At 44.1% G+C, this 20,620-nt stretch overlaps 1 protein-coding gene across 2 annotated transcripts; it reads left to right on the top strand.

The window, feature by feature from the left end:
- The first annotated feature begins 261 nt into the window (after positions 1 to 261).
- Positions 262 to 15,340, top strand: LOC115109483 (cadherin-related family member 5-like). 2 transcript variants are annotated; one of them, XM_029634415.2, is made up of 17 exons: positions 262 to 437; positions 2,527 to 2,733; positions 3,105 to 3,182; positions 5,841 to 6,043; positions 6,714 to 6,770; positions 6,866 to 6,958; positions 7,053 to 7,139; positions 7,254 to 7,364; positions 7,541 to 7,711; positions 7,807 to 7,897; positions 7,994 to 8,100; positions 8,815 to 9,015; positions 9,112 to 9,243; positions 9,357 to 9,435; positions 10,856 to 11,049; positions 11,174 to 11,194; positions 11,417 to 15,340. In XM_029634415.2, exons 2-17 carry the CDS (start codon positions 2,646 to 2,648, stop codon positions 12,587 to 12,589), a joined length of 2,886 nt encoding a protein of 961 aa, XP_029490275.1. In that variant the 5' UTR covers positions 262 to 437; positions 2,527 to 2,645; the 3' UTR covers positions 12,590 to 15,340. The 2 variants fall into 2 exon arrangements, with proteins under 2 accessions (XP_029490275.1, XP_029490274.1); XM_029634414.2 differs by lacking the exon at positions 262 to 437 and adding an exon at positions 626 to 859.
- The last annotated feature ends 5,280 nt before the right edge of the window (positions 15,341 to 20,620 follow it).

Raw genomic sequence — 20,620 nt, forward strand, 5'->3', positions numbered from 1 at the left:
AAGAGGCTTTACTCTCTGCCTCTCTCTCTCTGGGTCTGGTGTGTGTGTGTGTGTGTGTGTGTGTGTGTGTGTGTGTGTGTGTGTGTGTGTGTGTGTGTGTGTGTGTGTGTGTGTGTGTAGAGAAGTGGGGCATGGGTGTCATGCTTAAAATCCTATGTTTGATTGGTAATCCCTTGTCAAGCCTGATTAGCGAAGAGCATGCGAAGAGCATGTTCTCTCTAAAGCTTGAACATCTGACGCACTCGCACACTGGCTCAAACAACACCCTTATAAGACGTGTGTCCCTTGCCTCCACTGTGACTAGATCATCAATAGGCTTAATCAGCCACATCTTTATATCCACACCACAACCCGGACCTGTAATGCCTGATGGAAACCATATTCAACCACCAGGGATCCCAGAGGTGTGTGTGGAGGAAGTCAAAAGGGACAGTCAGGTGAGATTTGACTCCTGTCTTTAACCTCCATGCTGTTCTAGTATGATCTTTCTAGGCACCTCGATTGGCTAGTGCTCTCGAAGTACCCTGTTTGTTTATCGGACTGTCACCAGGTAAATCCCTCCCCCTGAGCCGACAGTTATCCTCAGGAAATGCCTTTTAAGCTGCTGTCTGTCTGGTGTGTGAGAGAGAGTTCAAGTACTGTGTGTGTTTGCGTCCGTGTTTCTTTCTGTACGTTTGGCGGTGTCTGCTTGTGTATCTGTGCTTATGTTTCTTAGTGTGTGCTTATTGCTGTGAGGACACGCTCCCTGGGTCAGCTTGGAAGGCTGTGTATGTATATGTGTTCCTACAGTCCGTCCAGCAGATATGTTGTATTCTCTAGGTATTAAGAACATAACCCACAGATGATCTAACAGCGAAAGGTCAGTCAGCACAAGTAAAGGTGGTGTGTCTGTATGTGTATATGTGTGTGGGGGGAGGGTCTTGTATTATTATCCTTGTGGGTACCGGAAAACCCCAAAAGTCCCCACAAGGATAGTAAAGCAAGGAATATGATTTATGTGTGTGTGCTTGCGTACATGCGTCTTTGTGTGTGCAGGGTAATACTTTTGAGTTCATCAAAATCAAATCAAATTTGTTTTGTCACATGCACCGAATTCAACAGGTGTAGAGTAGACCTTACTGTGAAATGGTTACTTATGAGCCCTTAAACAACAATGCAGTTCAAGAAATATAGTTAATAAAATATTTACTAAATTAAAAAAAGTAAAACATGTAAATAAAAAGTAACACAATAAAATGAGATACAGGGGGTACCGGTACAGGTTAGTCGAGGTAATTTGTACATGTAGGTAGGGGTAAAGTGACTATGCATAGAGTGTGTGTGTGTGTGTGTGTGTGTGTGTGTGTGTGTGTGTGTGTGTGTGTGTGTGTGTGTGTGTGTGTGTGTGTGTGTGTGTGTGTGTGCGTGATTTCAAATTTACTCATGGATGCTTTATTTGTTGGAATTGAGATGGAATGGAGTGATCCTAAACCCTGACAGGAACCAGAACTAGGCCCCATGGAAGGAGGTTTGTTGGCAGCACAGCCAAAAGACAGAATTCATTATTTAGACTCCAGGAATGGATATGTGTCTTTAAATACTATACAGATCTGACAATGTTGTTTATCCTGACCTGATTTGTCACCTTACGTGACTCTCAATCACTTACCGGGCAATAACACATTCACATCTAGAAGGTACTGCTGTGTCAGTAGAGAGAGGGAGGGTTATAGGAAGGGTGAAGGGTGGATGTCTGTCTCAGAGTCAAGCAGGGGAGGGGTTCAGGGAGGACTGAGGTGGGGAGAGCAGGGGTTAGAGGTGAGGTGGTTTGTCAGACAGGGAAAGCTGAACAAAATCACACTTACTGGTGTGTGTGTCTGTGTTGTATGTGCGTGCATGCAAGTGTGTATAAGTGTGTTAAAGTCCTGACCCTTAGAGCTTATCTCCATCCAACTAAACATTAATTACAGCTTCAGTAAAGACCTTAACTTGATCAGTTAAGCAGGACCAGGAATTACAATGTGCCCAATGCTAACATTAGCCACTGAATAAAGTGTAATGTGAAAAGGTGAGGGATACTGATGGCACAAGCCCACAGTCAATCAAGCAATGTCAACACAGAAAGCTAGATAGTTAGCCTATCATCGTTTAGTCACAGTGACCACCATGATAGAACAGACAGCAAGCTAGCCATAGTTAACCAAGCATTCTTCAGTTACAGCCTTGTCAATACAGACAGCTGGTTAGCCATAGTTAGCTTAGCTTTGCCCAGTGGCCACTGTGTCAGTTAATTGTAGCTTTCCTAGCACTGCTCAATGATAGCTTGCCTATGTAAATACAGACATATAGCTTGCCATAGTTTAAATTTTTTTATTTTTATTTCACCTTTATTTAACCAGGTAGGCTAGTTGAGAACAAGTTCTCATTTGCAACTGCGAGCTGGCCAAGATAAAGCATAGCAGTGTGAACAGACAACACAGAGTTACACATGGAGTAAACAATTAACAATGGCTCTTATGTTACCACACTTATCGTTCTCTGTTCCAGGCCAGGGGTTGTGGTGTGAGAGGCTGGGACTGGGCCCGGAGCATGGAGCTGTGCTAAGGAAGGTTCTAGATTCAAGGCTAGGGGCAGTGATTAAGACCTGGTGTTGGATTGAGGCTGTAATGATGCAGCCACAGAGGCCTTGTCTGTCCAGGTGGAGGGTCCTGCTCTGGTCCACACTACTCCTCCTCAGTCCGCTCAGAGTCACAGGTAAGACCCATCACCACAACTCTATTATTATCTTACCCTGACTGTCTCATAGAAAAAGAAAAAAACACAAGTAGGGAGGGAGGACAGTTTTCTGTTGAATGGTGTGTGTGTGTTTGTTTCCACATTGTAACTAAAGATGCGTTCCAGAGGTTTTGTATATACGTTTTAGCTATTAGTACTGAAAGTAGCACCCACAAGCCAAAACGGGTCCCGAATATTGTGCACATTTTGTACAACACCATTCATTTCGTATGATATGTTAAAAATTTCAATTTGTGCAATATGTTACGAATTTGTAAGTACTTTAATTTAATTTAGACAGAGTTTCCAATGAAGCTGTGTGTAAAAGTGAGCTGTTTTGGTTCATGCAGGGCATCCCTATACAATTGTAGAAGATGGCTTGCCTTGGGAGGCCGGGAGTGGTGACCAAACTGTGAGACGAGAAAATTGTAAGTAATTGTAGTGTACCGGTATATGTTTATGGCAAATACACCCATCACCACGTTTCCATAAGCTTCTTCCTTCCCTGCTGAAGAAAAACTGAAAATACACACACACGCACACACAGGCCCTAGGGGCCCAAGGCAATGAGTCATTTTTTCCCTCGTCAATCTACACACAATACGCCAAAGCAAAAGGACAAAGCAAAAACAGGTTTACATTTTTTTCTTCATATTGATTTGAGAAATGATTTACATAGGAATTCAGATACTTTGCTATGAGAGTCGAAATTGAGCTCATGTGCATCCTGTTTCCATTGATCATCCTTGAGATGTTTTGTAACGCTCGTCGTCGTAAGGAAGAGTGGACCAAAGCGCAGCATGGAAAGTGTTCATGATCTATATTGTCAAGAATCACTCAAACAAAAATAACAAATACAAAAACGAAAGCGAAAAGTTCCGTCAGGCACAGATACTGAATGGAAAACAACACCCCACAAAACCGAAACGGAAAATTACAACTTATATATGATCCCCAATCATGGGGTGTTGTTTTACACCTGCATTGTTTGCTGTTTGGGGTTTTAGGCTGGGTTTCTGTACAGCACTTTGAGATATCAGCTGATGTACGAAGGGCTATATAAATAAATTTGATTTGATTTGATTTGATCAGAGACAACGATAGACAGCTGCCTCTGATTGGGAACCACACTAGGCAAAAACAACAAAGAAATAGACAACATAGAATGCCCACCCCAAATCATACCCTGACCTAACCAAATAGAGAAATAAAACAGCTCTCTAAGGTCAGGGCCCAACAACATTTCTTCAACTTCATTGGATTCCACCTGTGGTAAATTTAAATTGATTGGACATGATTTGGAAAGGCACACACCTGTCTATATAAGTTCCCACAGTTGACAGTGTATGTCAGAGCAAAAACCAAGCCATGAGGTCAAAGGAATTGTCTGTAAAACTCTGAGACAGGATTGTGTCGAGGCACAGATCTGGGGAAGGGTACTAAAAAATGAACACAGTGGCCTCCTTCATTTCTAAATGGAAGAAGTTTGGAACCACAAAGACTCTTCCAAGAGCTGGCCGCCTGGCCAAACTGAGCAGTCGGGGTAGAAGGGCCTTGGTCAGGGAAGTGACCAAGAACCCGGTGGTCACTCTGACAGAGCTCCAGAGTTCCTCTGTGGAGATGGGAGAACATTTCAGAAGGACAACCATCTCTGCAGCACTCCAACAATCAGGCCTTTATGGTAGAGTGGCCAGACGGATGCCACTCTTCAATAAAAGACACATGACTGCCTGCTTGGAGTTTGCCAAAAGGCACTTAAACGAATCTCAGACAATGAGAAGCAAGATTCTCTAGTCTGATGAAACCAAGATTGAACTCTTTGGCCTGAATGCCAAGCATCATGTCTGGAGGAAACCTGGCACCATTCCTACGGTGAAGCACGGTGGTCGCAGCATCATGTTGTGGGATGTTTTCCGGCGGTAGGGACTGGGAGACTAATCAGGATCGAGGGTAACATGAAGGGACCAAAGTACAGAGAGATCCTTGATGAAAACCTGCTCCAGCGCGCTCAAGACCTCAGACTGGGGAGAAGGTTCACCTTCCTACAGGACAACGACCCTAAGCACACTGCCAAGACAACGCTTGGGGACAAGTCTCTGAATTTCATTGAGCGGCCCAGCCAGAGCCCGGACTTAAACCCGATCGAACATCTCTGTAGAGACTTGAAAATAGCTGTGATATTTCAGCATTTATTATTTCATAAATTAATATGAATTTGCTCAAATCTGTTTTTGCTTTGTCCTAATGGAGTATTGTGTGTCGTTTTTCTAGGGAAAAAACAGGTGAATCAATTTTAGAATACGGATGTAATGGCTGTAAATGTGGAAAAGGTCAAGGGGTCTGAATACTTTCCGAAGGCACTGTGTGTGCATGCCTATTGGTTTTCAAATCAACTTTCTTTCATTGTCTAGCAGCCAAAGGCATTAACCTAGTCATATTAGCAACCAATGATATTTGTTGCATCTCCCCTCTTTCAAAATTTCTAAAGATATTTTTATCTCTGTACATGAAACCTCTTGCATGAGCTGTGCGCATTTTAGAACAGTGTTTTGCAGCCAATTGCATTTTGGAACATTTGCGAGTATGCCTACCACTGTGGACATATTGCTGCGCTTAAAATGTGAAGAAATGATAGTTTATCAACATTTTAAGCTAAACATTCTGATCTGTTCCATCAGCCTTATTAATTGATACGCTGTATACCTCCACTACACCACACTACTTTGATAAGCATTGTGAGTAACCGCAATACCCACAAAAAAAGTGGGTATACTGGGTATACCCTCCACTCCACATCTGCTGGTCAGACCAGCTTGACCAGCATGGACCAGCTTGAAATTTACAAGCAGTCTGTGTTGTTTTTTTCAGCAGGGTTGACACACCTTCTTGTAGGCTGTTCTGTTATTGCTTTGCCAGAATTCATGTATTTATTGATTAAATCCATTAGCTGAAATAACCTTTAAATATCTACCGAAAAGGTGTTTGTTGTCAGCAGAATTTGTGCTTCCTGCGTGGCTTATATCCCAAAGGCTCAGCACTTTGTCTGATTGGCTACTGTGCTAATCATGGACTTGTCTGACTGGCAGGGAACCCATGTCTGGAGGGCCAGGATGTGTTTTCCACGGTTAGAGAGAACAGCATGATGGGAGAACTTATCATTGAGCTTAACACAGAGCTGACAGCCAATGATGTTGTCTGGAACCTAACTGGGGAGGATGCTGATTGGTTCTTCCTGGAAGGGCGGAGCATCAGACTCAAGGCCCCATTGGACAGAGTTCTGGACCGGGAGGTAATCTTAAAAATGTTATTGCAATTTTGTCACAATGATGACAGGATTTGGTCTTGGTTTGGAACATGACTCAAACAACAACACACAGCAGAGTCATATGCAGATTCAGGTTGACCTTTATGATCATGAATCTTGCCCTGGAGGTAGAACTGAGCGATTTCTGCCAGATAGGCCAGCTTCAAAGTCAAAATTAGCAAAATTGTTAACATTAATGATAACAAAAAGTAGCTTTTTGGTCTTAATTTAATGTTAGGGTTAAACATTAGGATTAGCAGTGTGGTTAAGGTTAGAGTTAAAATTAGCAGGGCCAGATTAAGAAATCATAGGTGGTAGTTTCCATTTAAATCAGGACTGACAGCCATTGTTAGTGTACCCATGAGTGTACCTATGAGTGTAACAGTCATATTGCCAGGGTAATAGGTTCCAAAACCCTTCTATGGATTATATGTCTATTTTACCACAATGCAACAAGCTGTATATCTGGCGTGCATGCTGCCCAAATTGCGGCCTTCCCGACTGTAGGCATACTGGTAACTGACGAAATAAAGGAAACACTTGAGTAAACGAAGATTACGTTATGGTGTGGGGTGCATTTTCCTTGCATGTTCTTTTGAACACTCCTATGGTTGGAATAACCATTTTTATGTGTATTTGTGTGTGTGTGTTTCAGGTTCAGGGCCCAGTCCTGATGGCAGCGTTGACCTGCTTTGAGGAGGACATTGTGCAGGTAGAGACTATTCATTTCTGGAAATATATTTGTCCCTTTTACCACAGTGATTTTATTATGGATCCCAAACTTCTAAATGTGTGTGTGTGTTTCAGAGTGAGTACAGGATCATGGTGGAGATTCTGAATGAGAATGATAACACTCCTGAGTTTGTGGAGAGCACCATTCAGCCTCGCAGCATCAGTGAGGTAAGTAGACTACACATGTAAGCGCGCACACACACACACACACACACACACACACACACACACACACTGAAACAGACTATTGCGTGCTGTCTAGCTGGCTGAGGTGAATACAGTGGTGTTTACAGTCCAAGCCACAGATGCAGATGATGACACCATCATGTACTCCATCGACCAGACCTCGGTACAGTATTAATAATGTTTTATACATAAATATACACCAGGTCTCCTTACTACATCAATAATGTTGTGCATTTAAACGAGTGTGTACAGTATTTGTGGGTGGTCTCTGTTCCAGCCTGATGCTGCATACTTCAGAGTGGATCTCCCTAACAGTGGAGAGGTGATACTGGCCAAGCCTCTGGACTACGAGACCAAAACACAACTAGAGATTACCATATCCGCTTTGGTATACTAATAGACCTACTGCTACTGAAAGAGTTTGGCTGCTCCTACAATCTGCGTGATATATTTTGTGAATAATGCACACCAATCAGATTGCATGACTGGAACTGTTCCACCAACCAGTCTGTTTCAGTCTGATACGGTCTGTGTGTGTGTATGTGTCTATTTATGTATGTGTAGGAGATTAACACTGCAGAGAAGTTCAACACCAGTGCCATCCTGATCGTGAATATCTTGGACAGAGACGACCAGTACCCACATTTCCTGCCGTGCACGCCCATCTCCAACAACCAATCAAATCGTGTCTGCACCAATCCCATCTACATGGTTAACATCACAGAAGGCAAACAGGTTAGTGACCAGGGTTCGGGTGGTAGGTGTTGGTGGTAGGTGTCGGTGGTTAGCGGTTAGGGACTGATGTATTGTGTTAATGTTGTCTGTTATAGGACATTCTTCTGGACTTCTTTCCCGGGCCAATCAATGCTGTGGATGGAGACAGAGGCCTCAGCACACCTCTCAGCTACAGCATCCTGTCAGGTAACACACACACACACACACACACATCGTTTAACTTTACAATGAAATGCAGAATAATATTAGGAGCTGATAACATAGATAGCTACATGTTGTCAGGGGCTGATAGCGGGCATTTCGTGATGGATGAGCTGACAGGGGAGGTGCGTCTGACAAGAGGAGTAGAGAACAGACTACAGACACCCACACTACACCTCCAAGTCATGGTGAGACACACACACACTTATGCAGACTTACACTCAGTGGACAGTTTATAAGGTACTCCTGGGCTTTTCACGCATGACAGTGTCTAGGGTTTACCAAGAATTGTGCGGCAAACAAAAAACATCCAGTATCCAGTTAGTGGTAGTCCTGTGGGTGAAAACAGCTCGTTGATGAGAGGTCGAAGGAGAATGGCAAGAAGCATTCAAGCTAACAAGTGGGCCACAAACAGGCAAATAACAGCGCAGTAAAACAGTGGTGAACAGAACGGCATCTTGGAACGCACAACTCATTGGTCCTTGTCACGGATGGGCTATTGCAGCAGCCGACCACACCAGAAGAAGCGGCTCCAGTAGGCATGCAATCACCAACACTGGACAATTGAGGAGTGGAAAAACATTGCCTGGTCCGACGAATCCAGATTCCTGTTGCGCCATGCTGATGGCAGAGTCCATGGCCCCATCCTGCCTGGTGTCAACGGTACAGGCTGGTGGCAGTGGTGTAATGGTGTGGGGAATGTTTTCCTGGCACACGTTAGGTCCTTTGATTCCAATTGAGCAATGTTTCCATGTCCTGAAGAATTCAGGATGTTCTGGAGATAAAAGAGGGTCCGACCCGGTACTTCATGGGTCTACCTAATAAACTGTCCACTGAGTGTATAAACGAGTATGGCGACTGAACAAAACCATTATTAATGGAACATTTCTCCCCCTCCTCAGGCATTCCAGAGGAATGACCCTAGGAAGTACTCAGTTGCCACAGTGGTGGTCCGTGTTGTTGCTGTCAACCACTTTCCTCCTCAGTTCAGTTGGCCTGAATACCGTGGCTTTGTCATCGAAGGCGACAGCCCTGCCTCACTGGTCAACACTTACGGCAACACTGTGCTGCTGATACAGACACAGGACAGGGACTTCTCTGATGTATGCACACACGCACACACACACACACATACACACAGCTATACATGCATAATATAATATTCTGTAACTTCAACTCTCTCTTCTCTCAATCGGTAGGGCATCAATCCCAATATGCACTACTCCCTGAGGTCCTCGTCCAATCACACACAGTTCTACCACATCACACAGGAGGGGCTTCTGATCGCCAGAACCAATCAGCTATGGCCATCACAGACACACAGTCTGAAGGTGGGCTTTGATTGGACAGAAGAGTAGTACCAGAGAACAACCTAATTACTCTCTATTGAGGATGGACAAGCTGCATTGGTGAAGCTGATGTTGATGACGATGATATCCTGCAGGTAGTGGCTGTGGATTTGGAGTCAGGTGAAATGGACACGGCTCTCATAAAGGTGGAGGTGCTGTTTGAAGGACAAACAGGTAACACACACACATAATGGGAATCTGTGTGGTCATACTTGCTCTGCAGTTCATCATCAGTGTCTGTATGTACAAAACATGACATAGACTGACCAGTTGTATCCAGGTGAAGACCTGTTATTGATGTCACTTGTTAAATCCACTTCAATCAGTGTAGATGAAGGGGACCTCTACAGGATCATTTTACACACCCCTGTGGGATGGTTGAGCTAACATAGGCTAATGCGATTAGCATGAGGTTGTAAGAAACAAGAACATTTCCCAGGACATAGACATATCTGATGTTGGCAGAAAACAAGAATTTAAGTTAACAAGAATTTAAGTTAACTTAAATTCTTGTTAATCTAACTTCACTGTCCAATTTACAGTAGCTATTACAGTGAAATAATACCGTGCTATTGTTTGAGGAGAGTGCACAATTATGAACTTGAAAATGTATTAATAAACCAATTAGGCACATTTGGGCAGTCTTGATACAACATTTGAACAGAAATGCAATGCTTCATTGGATCAGTCTAAAACTTTGCACATACACTTATGCCATCTAGTGGCCAAAATCTAAATTGTGCCTGAGCTGGAGTAATACAATTTGGCCTTTCTCTTCGATTTCAAAGATGATGGTACAAAAAAAAAAAAAACGCATGTTTTTTTCTTTGTATTATCTTTTACCAGAACTAATGGGTTATATTCTCCAACATTCATTTCACATTTCCACAAACCTCAAAGAGTTTCCTTTGAAATGGTATCAAGAATATGCATATCCTTGCTTCAGGTCCTGAGCTACAGGCAGTTAGATTCGGGTATGTAATTTTAGGCGAAAATTTAAATAAAGGGTTCTATCCTTAGAAGGATTTTTAAGCCTTTAGACAATTGAGACATGGATTGTGTATGTGTGCCATTCTGAGGGTGAACTGACAAGACTAAATATTTCAGTGCTTTTGAACGGGGTATGGCATTAGGTGCCAGGCGCACCAGTTTGAGTGTGTCAAGAACTGCAGCTCTGCTGGGTTTTTCACGCTCAACAGTTTCCTGTGTGTATCAAGAATGGTCCACCACCCAAAGGACATCCAGCCAACTTGACACAGCTGTGGGAAGCATTGGAGTCAACATGGGCCAGCATCCCTGTGGAATGCTTTCAATACCTTGTAAAGTCCATGCCCAGACTAATTGAGACTAATTCTGAAGGAAAAAGGGGGTGCAACTCAATATTAGTAATGTTTTCTAAGGTTTTGTACGTTCAGTGTATGATAAACAGAGTAGCAGCAGCGTATATGACTATATGTGAGTGGGTGTGCCTGTGTCTAGAGTCAGTATAAATGGTGTTCCTAATGTTTTGTACACTTTGTGTGTGTGTGTGTGTGTGTGTGTGTGTGTGTGTGTGTGTGTGTGTGTGTGTGTGTGTGTGTGTGTGTGTGTGCAGTCCCTCAGGGCCAATTGGGGGATGGGCTTCTTCCTGGTAGCTGTGCAGTGGGCAAGGCTATGGGTATGGTCATCCTGGGGCTGACTCTGTTAGGCTGCACTCTGTATGCACTGCAGCATGTACTCCAGACATACAGAGGACTGAAGGACCCAGAGGACAGGGGCTGTATAGCCCAAGGGAAGCACCCCAACGTGGTGAGATACACTGACACCTCACCCTGACCCCTAACCTTTTAACTTTTAAGCTCTAACATTTACACATTCTGGTCCTGTGCTATGACCTGTGTGTCTCTCTGTCTCCTCTCCCCTGCTGATTTAGAGATTACAATGCTTCCAACTGGTGAGTCTCTCCTCCTCTCAGCCCCTGTGTGTGTGTGTGTGTGTGTGTGTGTGTGTGTGTGTGTGTGTGTGTGTGTGTGTGTGTGTGTGTGTGTGTGTGTGCGTGTGTGTGTGTGCGTGTGCGTGTGCGTGTGCGTGCGTGCGTGCGTGCGTGCGTGCGAGCGAGCGAGCGATACAGGGCATAGTGTAGCCATCTTGTTGTGTGTGTGTTTTTTCTCCCCAGGTGAGTCACAGTAGTCCCATGCCAGTACTGGATGAGGTGAAATTTAAAAAAGAGGGTCTGAGCAGCTCCACCTCCAAGCTACTGGGCAGTCAGAGCATCTACAGTCCTGCAGACTTCAACTCTTCTCCACTCAATGTTTTACCTACAGCTATACCCTCAACGACCTACATCCAGCCTATACTACCCAGCACCACTCCTACAGACCCCAGTCATTGCCCTGCTTCACCCAACTCCTCCCATACACCTGCTACAACCACCACACCTGAACTACTCACAACATCCACTCAACCCTTGGACAACTCTAGCTTTAACACACCCACACTCCCCACACCTACCCCGAATCTGATGGATGAACCTTTATCTACAGACAGATTTTCACATACACACCCCTTCCCTATTGCAGAAGAGGTAGGTACACCCACTCAGGTAGAAGAGACTCCTAAAGACACCCACCCACCTACCTCACCTACCCAACAGCAGGTACACACACCTTTACCTCCTCCCATTCCTATCAACTCACCCCCCCATGCCACCCCACCTCCTACCTCAATTACCACACCTCTCCCTCTTTCACCTGCTGCAGACCCAATACACACTCCAGAGTGTAAAGGAGATACTCACACACCTTTACTTACTCCACCCTGTCCAGAGCAGGACAGCGTTGGGACACCCCCACCTAAACCCACTACAGGGCAGGCACACATACCTGTACTGACCACGCCCACCCCAGAGCAGGTAGGACCACCAGGGTACCCTGAGAAGTGCAAACTCTCCACACACAGCCCTGAGACAGCTTCCATTTGGGATGATGACTGCTTCCTGGGGGATGAGGAGGCCATCAGGACCAGTGATGATGATGAGGATGAAGAGCTGGTGAGACTCTGTTTTCGAGTACAGCCCACATTCCTGATAACAGACTATGACAATGACATCACTACTGAGATCCCCCCCAGCAGTGGAGAGGACGAGGGGACTGAGAATGGCGAAGGAGTGGAGAGAGCGATGGAATTGATGGAGGGAGACAAGGGAGGGGTCGAGAGAGGCAGTGATTATATGGAAGGAAAGGGGGGTCATTTGGAGAGCGAAGCAGAGAGCTTGAAACAGGGGAGTCAATCATCTCAACCCTGTAATACCGAGCAGGAAGTATCATTGGGCCAATCAAAGGAGAGATAGACAGTAACCCAGCAACACTCTCTATCTAAAAGTATCTTTGGTAAGTTGCTGAGGCCAAAGATGTCGGAACGCTCTGAAACACGCCCATATAAACACACACAGAAACACACACACATACAGTATACTGATGACATCGGAACATCCTAGACTTGCCTCAACCAAGTGTAAATGAAACACAACACAACAGGCCATGTGTCTGAGATATAGGCTACACTTCACTTGTAACATAGGCCTATGACTTGAGTCTGTTGTGTTGCTGTGTTGTTGTTCTTATTGTGTTGAATGGACTCCTGCACACTGTGTGTAGGCCTACTTACAAATAAATATGTATCGTGCATCTGTTTATTGTCAACACCTAAAACACCCCTGTGATCCTTGATGGAAAAAACAGCACAGACCAGCATACATTTCAAGCTGTTCCATGCTAGACCATTCTGGTCTATACTGGTCAGTGCTTGTTGGATCTTGGTCAAGCTGGTATGACCAGCATGATCCAGCTGGTCAAGCTGGTCTGACCTGGTTGGTCTGGTCTAGTTGGTTCTGCTGGGCAACCAGCCTTCGTTGTGTTTTCGCTGGTGACGAGCCTGTGTTGTGTTTTCCCTGGTGACCAGCCCTTGTTGTGTATTCCCTGGTGACCAGCCCTTGTTGTGTTTTCCCTGGTGACCAGCCCTTGTTGTGTATTCCCTGGTGACCAGCCCTTGTTGTGTTTTCCCTGGTGACCAGCCCTTGTTGTGTATTCGATGGCAGCCCAGATATCGTTGTGTTTTCGCTGGTGACGAGCCTTTGTTGTGTTTTCCCTGGAGACCAGCCCTTGTTGTGTATTCGATGGCAGCCCAGCTATCGTTGTGTTTTCGCTGGTGACCACTTTGTTGTGTTTTCCCTGGAGACCAGCCCTTGTTGTGTATTCGATGGCAGCCCAGCTATCGTTGTGTTTTCGCTGGTGACCACTTTGTTGTATTTTCGCAGGTGACCAGATTTTGTTGTGTTTTTTTTGCTGGTTACCAGGCATCACTGTGTATTGGACACTGGTGACAAGCATAAACTAAAGTCACATCAAGTCACATTATGATGGTTTACAAAGTGATGTTTAATTCCTATTGGAATCCATCCAGAGTGGATTCCCACAATCCCACAATGAGAATGACTACAAGGGTTAGAAAGAACAAATCAGACCACACTCTTAGAAAAAAGGGTGCTATCTAGAAGCTTAATTAAAGGGTTTGTTGGCTATCCCTATAGGAGAACCCTTTGAAGAACCCTTTTGCGTTGCATGTAGAACCCTTTGTACAGAGGGTTCTACATGGAACCCAAAAGGGTTCTACATGGAACCCAAAAGGGTTATCCTATGAGGACAGCCAAAGAACCCTTTTGGAACCCTTTTTTCTAAGAGAGTACCTAAACCAGGGGTTCTCAAACTTGAGAAAAATCATCAGGGACCCCCTCATAATCTCAACACAACTCGAGTTAAATAAAAATAGCATACATGGCTGGACGGACTGATTTTGCTCTGGGCTTGCTCTGCCCAGCATTTTTCATTTCCTTCATCACTGTTATTTTAATTGGGCCTATTCTGTTATTTAGCCTACCCACCACTAATGCACAGAGATGTTGATAGTCGACCAAGAAATAGGTCACACAGCCTGCAGAAGCCCCAGAGACGTTTGATTTCTATATAGACTATTGTTAAAGAAAAGAGGAGTCTATCAACTGTAAAATGTGAGCACAACAGAGACAGTTACAACTGAAGAATCTGATCATCAATAGATTAGAGAAAAATCGTTTTTTTAACACAGCTGCAGCATATCAGCTAGGTCCGTGTTTAATAGCCTACCACGTTGTTGAAATGTTGAATCTTTTTAGGATGGCCTACCAAATTATATTTTTAACCACTTAAAATTAAGGTCCACCCATTATTCAATGTCATCTTTAATTTGAATAGGTATCCGTCAATACAGGGTGTCTCCTATCCAGCCGTACCATACAGTCTTTGGTATGACTTAGTACCATATATGGGCAGCCATAAAGCCATAAAAGTGAAAGTCATACCCATGAGTCCATCTCAAGATAGCCTAGAGAAGAGGGGGGGTCAAATTAATCAGTTGGTTCTTCCGAACAAAAGTAGCCTATTGTCAATGTTCTCCACCCAGTGACAACATCTTTGCGCACAAAAAGTGTTAGACTGTGAAGCAGGTGAAATTAGAGATGGATAGTCAGGGCCAGCAGCAGGACAAATCAGTTGGACCTTTTATTTCCATAGGTGGGCACTGTTGCTAGCGAACTTGGAACATTGTATCAACTAGCCAATTTCGGGCCCTCAGAGTTTCTTGTGCCAGTAAGCTTGGGACAGACAGCTGTTTTTTAGTACATTTACACTGGATACAGTGGGGCAAAAAAGTATTTAGTCAGCCACCAATTGTGCAAGTTCTCCCACTTAAAAAGACGAGAGGCCTGTAATTTTCATCATAGGTACGTGTTGCCCAGCAACAGCCCCAAAACATCACTGCTCTAGAGGAGATCTGCATGGAGGAATGGGACAAAATCCCAGCAACAGTGTGTGAAAACCTTGTGAAGACAGAAAACGTTTGACCTCTGTCATTGCCAACAAAAGGTATATAACAAAGTATTGAGATAAACTTTTGTTATTGACCAAATACTTATTTTCCACCATAATTTGCAAATAAATTCATTAAGAATCCTACAATGTGATTTTCTGGATTTTATTTTTTCATTTTGTCTGTCATAGTTGAAGTGTACCTATGATGAAAATTACAGGCCTCTCTCATCTTTTTAAGTGGGAGAACTTGCACAATTGGTGGCTGACTAAATACTTTTTTGCCCCACTGTATATGGGATCATCAGATCATGATATTTTGTTCTTTCACACTGAGGCTTGGTGATTATCGAGGCTGTGAGTGTTGGAAAGATGTTTCAAATACTGAGTAACTATCATTCGCAATGGCTTCATTGACTTGTGTGAGGCAAAGAAAAATGACTGAGCTCGGCTAATTAGTGGTGTATGTGGTGAGTTAAGACAATCCGACATTGCCAAATGGGCACTTTAGTACATATGCATGCATTCTGGAGAGAGACGCACCATGTCTTTGCCACGCACCCCTCCCCTACTTCTTGATGCAACATTTTAAATTGTACGCAAGACACATTATCTGAACACATACAGTGCATTCGGAAAGTATTCATACCCCTTGACTTTTTCCACATTTTATTATGTTACAGCCTCAGGCTAAAATGTATTACATTGTTTTCCTAATCAATCTACACACAATACCCCATAATGACAAAGTGAAAACAAGTTTCTAGAAATGTTTTAAACATGTACTAAAAATACAAAAACAGAAATACCTTATTTACATAATTATTCCGACGCTTTGATTTGAGACTTAAAATTGAGATCAGGTGCATACTGTTTCCATTAATCATACTTCAGGTTTTTCTACAACTTGATTGGAGTCCACCCGTGGTAAATTCAATTGATTGGACATGATTTGGAAAGGCACACACCCGTCTATATAAGGTCCCACAGTTGACAGTGTATGTCACAAAAAAACTAAGCCATGAGGTCAAAGGAATTGTCCGTAGAGCTCCGGGACAGGATTGTGTCGAGGCACAGATCTGGGGAAGGGTACTCAAAAAATAGTGCAGTATTGAAGGTCCCCAAGAACACAGTGGCCTCCATCATTCTTAAACCACCAAGACTCTTCCTAGAGCTGGCCGCCCGGCCAAACTGAGCAATTGGGGGAGAAGGGCCTTGGTAGGGAGATAACCAAGAACCCGATGATCACTCTGACAGAGCTCCAGAGGCCGTCTGTGGAGATGGGAGAACCTTCCAGAAGGACAACCATCTCTGCAGCACTCCACAAATCAGGCCTTTAAAGAGGCCAGACAGAATCCACTCCTCAGTAAAAGGCACATGGCAGCCCACTTGGAGTTTGCCAAAAGGCACCTAAAGAACTCTCAGACCATGAGAAAGATTCTCTAGTCTGATGAAACCAAGATTGAACTCTTTGGCCTGAATGCTAAGCGTCACGTCTGGAGGAAACCTGGCACTATCCCTACGGTGAAGCATAGTGGTGGCAGCATCATGCTGTGGGGATGTTTTTCAACAGCAGGGACTGGGAGACTAGTCAAGATCGAGGGAAAGATCAACGGAGCAAAGTATAGAGTGATTCTTGATGAAAACCTGCTCCAGAGCGCTCTGGCCCTCCGACTGGGGTGTAGGTTCACCTTCCAACAGGATAACGACCCTAAGCACACAGCCAAGACAACACAGGAGTGGCTTCGGGACAAGTCTCTGAATGTCCTTGAGTGGCCCAGCCAGAGTCCGGACTTAAACCCGATTGAACATCTCTGGAGAGACTTGAAAATAGCTGTGCAGCGACGCTCCCCATCCAACCTGACTGAGCTTAAAACTTCTTAGGGCTGAAATCCCGTTAACGGGATGATATGACAACAGCCAGTGAAAGTGCAGGGCGCAAAATTCAAAACAACAGAAATCTCATAATTAAAATTCCTCAAACATACATTTATCTTATACCGTTTTAAAGGTCATCTTGTTGTTAATCCCACCACAGTGTCCGATTTCAAATAGGCTTTACAGCGAATGCACCACAAACGATTATGTTAGGTCACCACCAAGCCACAGAAAAACACAGCCATTTTTCCAGCCAAAGAGAGGAGTCACAAAAATCAGAAATAGAGATAAAATTATTCACTAGCCTTTGATGATCTTCATCAGATGATACTCATAGGACTTCATGTTACACAATACATGTATGTTTTGTTTGATAAAGTTCATATTTATATAAAAAATCGGAGTTTACATTGGCGCGTTACGTTCACTAGTTCCAAAAACATCCAGTGATTTTGCATAGCCACATCGATTCAACAGAAATACTCATCATAAATGTAGATGGAAATACAAGTTATACACATTCAATTATAGATATCCCTCTCCTTAATGCAACCGCTGTGTCAGATTTCAAAAAAACTTTACGGAAAATGCAAACCATGCAATAATCTGAGATTACATGGCGATAAAATGGGATAAAATTATCCGCCATGTTGGAGTCAACAGAAACCAGAAATCACATTACAAATATTCCCTTACCTTTGATGATCTTCATCAGAATGCACTCCCAGGAATCCTAGTTCCACAATAAATGCTTGATTTGTTCAATAATGTCCATTATTTATGTCCAAGTAGCAACTTTTGTTAGGGCTTAGGTATAGAAATCCAAACGCTCGTGCAGGTCCCACATAACTTCGGACAAAAACTTCAAAAAGTCATATTACAAGTCGAATAAACATTTCAAACTAAGTATAGAATCAACCTTTAGGATGTTTTTATCATAAATCTTCAATAAGGTTCCAACCGGAGAATTCCTTTGTGTATAGAGAAGCCATGGAACGCAGGTCGATATCATGTGAAATGCGCATGACCAGGAAATGGCTCTCTGCCAGTAACCTGACTCATTCAGCTCTTATTCAGCCCCACAACACAGTAGAAACTTCATTCAAGTTTCTAGAGACGGTTGACATCTAGTGGAAGCCCTAGGAAGTGCAACTTTATCCATATCCCACTGTGAATTCAATAGGGGCTGGGTTGAAAATCGATCAACCTCAGATTTCTCACTTCCTGTTTGGATTTCTTCTCAGGTTTTTGCCTGCCATATGAGTTCTGTTATACTCACAGATATCATTCAAACAGTTTTAGAAACTTCAGAGTGTTTTCTATCCAATACTAATAATAATATGCACATATTAGTAACTGGGACTGAGGAGCAGGCCGTTTATTCTGGGCACCTTTCATCCAAGCTACTCAATACTGCCCATGCAACCATAAGAAGTTAATTAAGAGGATCTGCAGAGAAGAATGGGAGAAACTCCCCAGATACAGGTGTGCCATGCTTGTAGCGTCATACCCAAGAAGACTCAATGCTGTAATCACTGCCAAGGGTGTTTCAACATAGTACTTAAAAAACTGAAAATATTTTACCTTTATTTAACTAGAAAATAACAAATTTTCATTTACAATAACGGCCTACCAACAGGTAAAAGGCCTACCGCAGGGACAGGGGCTGGGATTAAAAACAAAAATACATTTATAAAAATATAGGACAAAACACACATCACGACAAGAGAGACAACACCACACTACATAAAGAGAGATCTAAGACAATAACATAGCATGACAGCAACACATGACAACACAGCTTGGTAGCAACACAACATGACAACAACATGGGAGCAACACAACATGGCAGCAGCATCAAATCAAATCAAATTTATTTATATAGCCCTTCGTACATCAGCTGATATCTCAAAGTGCTGTACAGAAACCCAGCCTAAAATCCCAAACAGCAAGCAATGCAGGTGTAGAAGCACGGTGGCTAGGAAAAACTCCCTAGAAAGGCCAAAACCTAGGAAGAAACCTAGAGAGGAACCAGGCTATGTGGGGTGGCCAGTCCTCTTCTGGCTGTGCCGGGTGGAGATTATAACAGAACATGGCCAAGATGTTCAAATGTTCATAAATGACCAGCATGGTCAAATAATAATAAGGCAGAACAGTTGAAACTGGAGCAGCAGCACAGTCAGGTGGAAGTTGAAACTGGAGCAGCAGCATGGCCAGGTGGACTGGGGACAGCAAGGAGTCATCATGTCAGGTAGTCCTGGGGCATGGTCCTAGGGCTCAGGTCAGTTGAAACTGGAACAGCAGCATGGCCAGGTGGACTGGGGACAGCAAGGAGTCATCATGTCAGGTAGTCCTGGGGCATGGTCCTAGGGCTCAGGTCCTCCGAGAGAGAGAAAGAAAGAGAGAAGGAGAGAATTAGAGAACGCACACTTAGATTCACACAGGACACCGAGTAGGACAGGAGAAGTACTCCAGATATAACAAACTGACCCCAGCCCCCCGACACATAAACTACTGCAGCATAAATACTGGAGGCTGAGACAGGAGGGGTCAGGAGACACTGTGGCCCCATCCGAGGACACCCCCGGACAGGGCCAAACAGGAAGGATATAACCCCAACCACTTTGCCAAAGCACAGCCCCCACACCACTAGAGGGATATCTTCAACCACCAACTTACCATCCTGAGACAAGGCTGAGTAATAGCCCACAAAGATCTCCGCCACGGCACAACCCAAGGGGGGGCCAACCCAGACAGGATGGCCACAACAGTGAATCAACTCACTCAGGTGACGCACCCCCTCCAGGGACGGCATGAGAGAGCCCCAGTAAGCCAGTGACTCAGCCCCTGTAATAGGGTTAGAGGCAGAGAATCCCAGTGGAAAGAGGGGAACCGGCCAGGCAGAGACAGCAAGGGCGGTTGCTCCAGAGCCTTTCCGTTCACCTTCCCACTCCTGGGCCAGACTACACTCAATCATATGACCCACTGAAGAGATCAGTCTTCAGTAAAGACTTAAAGGTTGAGACCGAGTTTGCGTCTCTGACATGGGTAGGCAGACCGTTCCATAAAAATGGAGCTCTATAGGAGAAAACCCTGCCTCCAGCTGTTTGCTTAGAAATTGTAGGGACAATTAGGAGGCCTGCGTCTTGTGACCGTAGCGTACGTGTAGGTATGTACGGCAGGACCAAATCAGAGAGATAGGTAGGAGCAAGCCCATGTAATGCTTTGTAGGTTAGCAGTAAAACCTTGAAATCAGCCCTTGCTTTGAAAGGAAGCCAGTGTAGAGAGGCTAGCACTGGAGTAATATGATCACATTTTTTGGTTCTAGTCAGGATTCTAGCAGCCGTATTTAGCACTAACTGAAGTTTATTTAGTGCTTTATCCGGGTAGCCGGAAAATAGAGCCTTGCAGTAGTCTAACCTAGAAGTGACAAAAGCATGGATTCATTTTTCTGCATCACAACATGGTAGCAGCATGGTAGCAACACAATATGACAACACAGCATGGTAGCAACACAATATGACAACAACATGGTAGCATCACAACATGGTAGCAGCACAAAACAGGGTACAAACATTATTGGGCACAGACAACAGCACAAA

Source organism: Oncorhynchus nerka, linkage group LG25 (genome assembly GCF_034236695.1).
Source record: "Oncorhynchus nerka isolate Pitt River linkage group LG25, Oner_Uvic_2.0, whole genome shotgun sequence".
NCBI classification, from domain to species: domain Eukaryota; kingdom Metazoa; phylum Chordata; class Actinopteri; order Salmoniformes; family Salmonidae; genus Oncorhynchus; species Oncorhynchus nerka.

Bases quoted from the DNA above. Each gene is read 5' to 3' on its own strand.
- LOC115109483 (XM_029634415.2), top strand. From the start codon at position 2,646: ATGATGCAGCCACAGAGGCCTTGTCTGTCCAGGTGGAGGGTCCTGCTC. The intron at 6,044-6,713 runs GTAATCTTAAAA...TGTGTGTTTCAG, and splicing joins ACAGAGTTCTGGACCGGGAG to GTTCAGGGCCCAGTCCTGAT. The intron at 7,365-7,540 runs GTATACTAATAG...ATGTATGTGTAG, and splicing joins AGATTACCATATCCGCTTTG to GAGATTAACACTGCAGAGAA.